This window comes from Salvelinus alpinus, chromosome 16 (genome assembly GCF_045679555.1).
Source record: "Salvelinus alpinus chromosome 16, SLU_Salpinus.1, whole genome shotgun sequence".
NCBI lineage: Eukaryota > Metazoa > Chordata > Actinopteri > Salmoniformes > Salmonidae > Salvelinus > Salvelinus alpinus.
In genome coordinates, this window is record NC_092101.1 from 289,711 (window position 1) to 295,460 (window position 5,750).

The 5,750-nt window shown below is 42.2% G+C and overlaps 1 protein-coding gene and 1 long non-coding RNA gene across 2 annotated transcripts; one reads left to right on the forward strand and one right to left on the reverse strand.

Annotated features, from left to right (window-relative positions):
- Positions 1 to 1,085: 1,085 nt before the first annotated feature.
- Positions 1,086 to 1,514, reverse strand: LOC139540647 (uncharacterized). Its single transcript, XR_011668245.1, has 2 exons — positions 1,279 to 1,514; positions 1,086 to 1,176 (listed from the first exon to the last, which is right to left on the reverse strand). It is a non-coding gene; the product is annotated as an uncharacterized lncRNA (long non-coding RNA).
- A 348-nt stretch (positions 1,515 to 1,862) lies between these two features.
- LOC139540646 (uncharacterized) lies at positions 1,863 to 4,037 on the forward strand. Its single transcript, XM_071344456.1, has 5 exons — positions 1,863 to 1,999; positions 2,173 to 2,280; positions 2,379 to 2,657; positions 2,778 to 2,882; positions 2,995 to 4,037. The coding sequence occupies exons 1-5, from the start codon at positions 1,984 to 1,986 to the stop codon at positions 3,390 to 3,392; spliced, it is 906 nt and encodes a 301-aa protein (XP_071200557.1). The 5' UTR covers positions 1,863 to 1,983; the 3' UTR covers positions 3,393 to 4,037.
- Positions 4,038 to 5,750: the final 1,713 nt, after the last annotated feature.

The window sequence follows — 5,750 nt, forward strand, 5'->3', positions numbered from 1 at the left end:
TTGGTGGAAAGCTGTCAGAGAGATTAAAGTAGATGTGACGTGTCAAAATTTGATTGATGACCCTATGTGAACTCTATGTGAACTCTATGTGAACCCTATGTAGTGATGACGTGTGCATGTCTTCTGGTCAGGCAAGCCTGGTTAGGTGGGGGCTATGGGGTGAGTAAGGGTCCATTTGACAGGCCGTTAATGATTGATGACCCAAGCCTGATTTATGACCCTATGTAATGATTTATGACCCTATGTCATGTAGAAGGGTGCATGCCCAGGGGGTTGGTGGGGTTGAGTAAGTGACCATGTGTCAGGTCAACCTGTTACTGTTTCTCACGGTTTGGGTTGGTTAATGTCCCTTATAAAGCCGCTGAACAATTCCTGTTTAAGAGTGCACAAGATAACCCCCTGAATATTAAACAAAAATGACACCTATGCCAATTTTAGGGATGTTATGCTCGGCTTGTCATGAACCCAGTGACCAAAGCCTTGAAAAAGTTCTGTGTGAAGCTCCAGAATGTTTTAAAGGATTTTTGGGTACGAGTGAGGGCCCTATGTCTTACATATTCCACCCTGAGGATTCTACGGTAAAGATATTCACAGACAGTGGATCCAAACCCATTTATCAGGCAAAACCTGGGATTTTTTCTCCTGCTCTGGGGATGAGAGAATGGCTAAAGATCAGGCTGGCTCTCTGTAAAATTGAACAGGCTCTGAGTGGTACAAATGTGCCAGGATATGCGTTGGAAGAACAGGTCTGCGGACGCAGTGATCTGAAAGCTCTAAGAATCGCTTCAATGGACTATAGCCCTGACAACAAAGTGACAATTTTAGCCTGTGACCTTTATGATAAGTCTAATGCTACAAAGTCTGTCAATTCTCCTGTAGCTTCCAGAGCACGCAAACATGTAAACTTTTTTATTCCTGTGTTTAGTTTTAAATGGGTGGATTATCCAATTTTCATAACCCTTATGAATAAGCTGGACATTCTCTTCCAAAATGGTGAACAGTTACAGCGCTGGGCGAGGCTTTCCTTGAGACAGAGTCAAGACCAAAAGGCCCGACGTCGGATCTACCCCTGGAGTGAAAACTTACCAAGTGTTGATGTACCTAGCAAGAGAGCCTTGCCTTTTGAGGGCGAACTCGACACGGACAATGGCGGGTGGTTGCATCAGATCCCTGGATCTGTAAGAAAGGCATCGTAAAAGACCTTAATAATGTAAGGCTATAAAATGTATGTACTAAATATTTTGAATGAAATAAATGGTTTTAAAACCAGAATCTCACCACGTTATGAACTCTCGCGTTTGTTCACTCTTAGCGCAGTCTGTCCCTGAGAAAAAACTTGCGGAAAAAGCCATGTGCGCGCGTATGTGCGTGAGGGAGTTTTCTTTAGTGGCTGTGTGTGTTTCAAAAACAGAAAAAGTGGGGGGCTGGGGTGTGTGTGTTAAAAAAATACCCTTGCATCTGCGCTCAAGGCTCTCTCTCTCTCTCTCTCTCGCTCTATGCCAGGGGGGTCGTTTGAAACCAAGGTTTACACTAGCCTGCAAAACAGATGCCTACCCCCCAACAATAATATTGTGTCTTACGACTCCTAATCTTAAAGGCCTTTCATAAAACTATTTTTTAGGTGGGCTAAAAAGTCATTCATCCCAGCGATGTCGAGACCACCCCACCCCTGCATCTAGGTGCTAGCACCCCGGAGATTTTAGAAGATCCAAAAGGATCCTAATGTTTAGACACACCCAATACCATGTGTTTGAAATGTGTCAAATATACCATGGGCGGGGGTATAGCCCGAAAAAACGACAAACCCCAAATGCTATGTAAAAATCATTCAGGGGTTTTTCTCTAGGTCGTAGGGTACAAAAGCGCTAGAAACCAGGGGCAATGTTAGCAGCGTTTTAGTTCCGATGCAAACAGCACCTCCAGAAACTCCAAGAATCGTTATCGGACTGAAGCGTTAAAAAGATAATCGGGGAAAACAGTCTAATGGATCTATCGCAAGGTGAGTTCTTGAAATAAATCTTTATATTAGATTTGGTTGTTGTGGGGAATTGTTTGAAAAGCGGGGTATGTTATAGAAATATTAAACAATCATTAGGACCAGTATGCTTACCGTATAACAAGGCAATATTAGCTAAAGTGATTATAGCTTTAATATTGTCGAATGTTTTATAGATTCTGAAGCATTCACGCAGATACTCCGAGGTATAACTGAGCTCGAACCATCCAATGGGGCTCCGGAACAAAGTGCAGACAAACAAACGCCTACCCTGAATTGTAAACGTAAGTAAGCTCCAAGAATTCCATACATAAAAATATTTATACCTTAAAAACAAAAAGTGTGGGCATCTTATATTAAAAGTTATTTTATATGTTTACAGAGGACCTAAAGCCTAGAAGGTTAAACGAGGCCCTATGGAGCCTGAACGGTTTCTGCCAAGCATATGACTACGAGACAATTATCCCCTATGACCCGGATGTTTTTACACACAAGCCACGAACACAGGATTTAAACGGCAGGTCAACTCCCCTGGGACAGGACAACGTTGTCCCCCATATTTCTAAACACCAAAGGATAATTAGTGCTCAGATCCACAGTTCCGCTTCACCCGAACAATTCTACTTGGCCGATATTCACGAGACCTCGTTCCAAGGACAAGGTATGAATCAATTATATATTATTATTTATAGCGTTATTTTATTATTTTTTTATTTATATATTTTTTTTATGCCGGAATATGTTAAAACCAGGCCTTATATTGTATTTTTTTTTTTTTCAGGCTCAACATCTACCGAACCTGCAGATGCTGTAATACTGGCTGAACAAAGACATCAGCCCCTGGTTTCAGAACTTCTTCAGAACAGCCCTCGTCAAAAAAGCCGAGGTATTTAATTAATGTATTGTTAATATATAGGCTTATATCTGAAATGTATTTGGCATTTTTAACATATTTTAGGGTTAATAACCTATTTATGTATGTATTATTTTTATTTCAGACTCCTCACCGGCTTATAAAGACAACACACAAACATCGGAGGATGCCCAGACAAGCATCCCCGAGGAGGCTCCAAAGACACCAGTCAAGAAAACAGCGAAACCTGATGATTTCAAAGATTTAAATGACATTTCTGAGGTAGACGATTTGATGTTCTGTGAAGCTGCCAACCTTCTTGAATCGGCCAATTCTGTGGGGGGAACAGCAGATTCTGAAATAGACCAAGACCGTTTTTTCAAAGCGTTTACCCTGGGTTTAAAATCACGAAAGGCTCTACTCCAGAGGCGCATGTGTATTCTACTCGAGCATCAATACAATCAGGATGTGTCATTCTGGCGTAGCGAGCTACCCCGTATGTTAAAAAACATTAGGGCTAAAACAAGCAAATACCGCCGTTAAAAAACACACATGTAAACACACACACACACATCCTTAATTAGACAAATGGCGCCCCCTATAGACCTAAGTGAGACAATTGAAACCCTCTTAACCATGATCCCTACAGAGCTCCAAGATATAGTTAACCATATGAATGATTCGGGGGTAATTGACATAATGACAATAGATGAAAATCTATTATCACAGATTCCCTCCGAACTCATAGACATTATTACACGTATGAATGAGTCAGGGCCTTCCGAGGAAAACATGTTATCACAGATTCCCGAAACCATCATATCTCTAATTACCCAGCTTAACGCGAGCCCTAGGTTTAATTCGGCCCCACATACACCTCTAAGACAGCCTTTAACAACATTGTCCGAAGAGTCTGAAAGTCAATATGATGTTTTTGAACAGTTGGACAAATGTCTAGCAAATCTGGAGGGGGGCGGTCTTGAGATCAGTGTACAGAACGAGAGCCCTAGGTTTAATTCGGCACCCCAGACACCTATAAATCAGCCTTTAACACCAATGTCCGAAGAGTCTGAAACCCAATACGATGTTTTTGAACAGTTGGACAATTGCCTAGCAAATCTGGAGGGGGGAGGTCTTGATCGAAGTGTACATGTTTTGCGTCGAAATAAATTCAGCAATATTGAGGTTCGACAGTTTTTCAATTTCGCATGGGGGGGTCAGATTCGGGAATATGCTGTGTTTTACGTAATGCTTATGGACACTTTGAATGAACTGTTAGCTAGGATTAGAGATTATAGCGAACCTAGGGATCTCTTACAGTTGGAAATTTGTGGAGACAGTCTACAGAGCAAGGTATCGCTTATTTTACAGAATGGTGAAGCAGAGCTTGAACAATTTGTTAAACTGCTAGAACGCCTTGTTCAGTCAAATTTAAACGTGCTAGCAGATAGGACCCTCGAACTTGTAGTACAATTAGTACGACAACCACAAGGGGGCGGGGGTCAGAGACGAAAGCTCGAGAGTTTAATGCAGTCCGAAATCATAAGCAATAAAAGGGCCTATCTCATAAACGTTCCCAATCCAGGTAATAAGCTATGTTTTGCCATAGGTTTGGCCCACTTACTCAGCCCAGGATGTACTGATCAAGCCGCGTTACAAAAAGCTCGAGAGCTACAAACTGCGGTGGGTCTCGGTATACAGGATGCTGTGGCTTTCTCAGACATAGTCAAATTTGAAAACTTTCTGAACATCAAGATTGTGGTTTTGTACCACAGTAGGGCTAATGACGCTCTCCTCAAGTTCCAAAATATACCCGAACCACATCCTAAGACTATGTACTTTTATGTGCAAAATGAGCATTACTATGCCGTAACTAACATCACAGCCTTTTTAGGCGCTCCATATGTCTGTCCAGCCTGTCATACCGGCTACACACGCATGGGGGGGCACTCGTGCCGTTACAACTGTTCAGTATGTCTGGATAATCATTGCCCTATGCAGCCGCTAAACTTGACCCCCTGTGCGGATTGTCACCGCACATGTCGTTCGGCCTACTGTTACGAAAAACACAAAACTGAAACATGGCATCCCAAGGCATGTAAATCTGTAAGCAGTTGTGACATTAACAAGAAATGTCCAAAATGTCATTGCAATTACAACCTTAAAATAGATAGCCCTAAACCTCATGTTTGTGGAATTATACACTGCCCAATCTGTAAAGGTCCTTTGAAAAGCAGAGACGCGGAAGCGGTTCAAGAAGTAACACATGAGTGTTACATTCAGCCCTTGGCTGAAGATGAACATACAGAGAAATATGTGTTTTATGATTTTGAGACAAATCAGCAATCAGGGGTTCATTTGCCTATTTTTGTGTCAACCATGACTTTCAAGGGTGAAAAATGGTCGGCCGAGGGACCCAATTGTGCCCGGCTCTTTCTAAAACATTTTAGAAAAGCCCAGTACAGAAACTTCACGTTTATAGCTCACAATGCTAGGGCCTATGACGCCTATCTGCTTCTGAACCCTTTGATACAGCAAGGCGTGGCCCCCAGTGTCATAGCTCAAGGGAGTAAAATATTATGCTTTGTTGACCCCGCCTTCAAACAGAGATACATTGACAGCTTAAGCTTCTTACCCATGAGATTGGCTCAAATGCCAGAGGCCTTGGGTTTTGAAAACTCTGTCAAAGGCTATTTCCCTCATTTCTTCACATCTGAGGAGAATCTACATTATATAGGATCTTATCCAGCCCCCGAAATGTACGGGTGTGATCAAATGTCTCCCAAAGAGCGGGAGAGATTCTTGACATGGTACGAGACCGTAAGACATGGCACTTTTGATTTCCATAAAGAGATGGAATCATACTGTGACAATGACGTTGTTATACTTCGTGAAGGATGC

What these genes read in the sequence shown, in the direction of transcription:
- LOC139540646 (XM_071344456.1), top strand. An exon ending in GCCTACCCTGAATTGTAAAC is followed by an intron (nt 2,281 to 2,378) that starts GTAAGTAAGCTC and finishes ATATGTTTACAG; the next exon opens with AGGACCTAAAGCCTAGAAGG. An exon ending in CCCTCGTCAAAAAAGCCGAG is followed by an intron (nt 2,883 to 2,994) that starts GTATTTAATTAA and finishes TTTTTATTTCAG; the next exon opens with ACTCCTCACCGGCTTATAAA.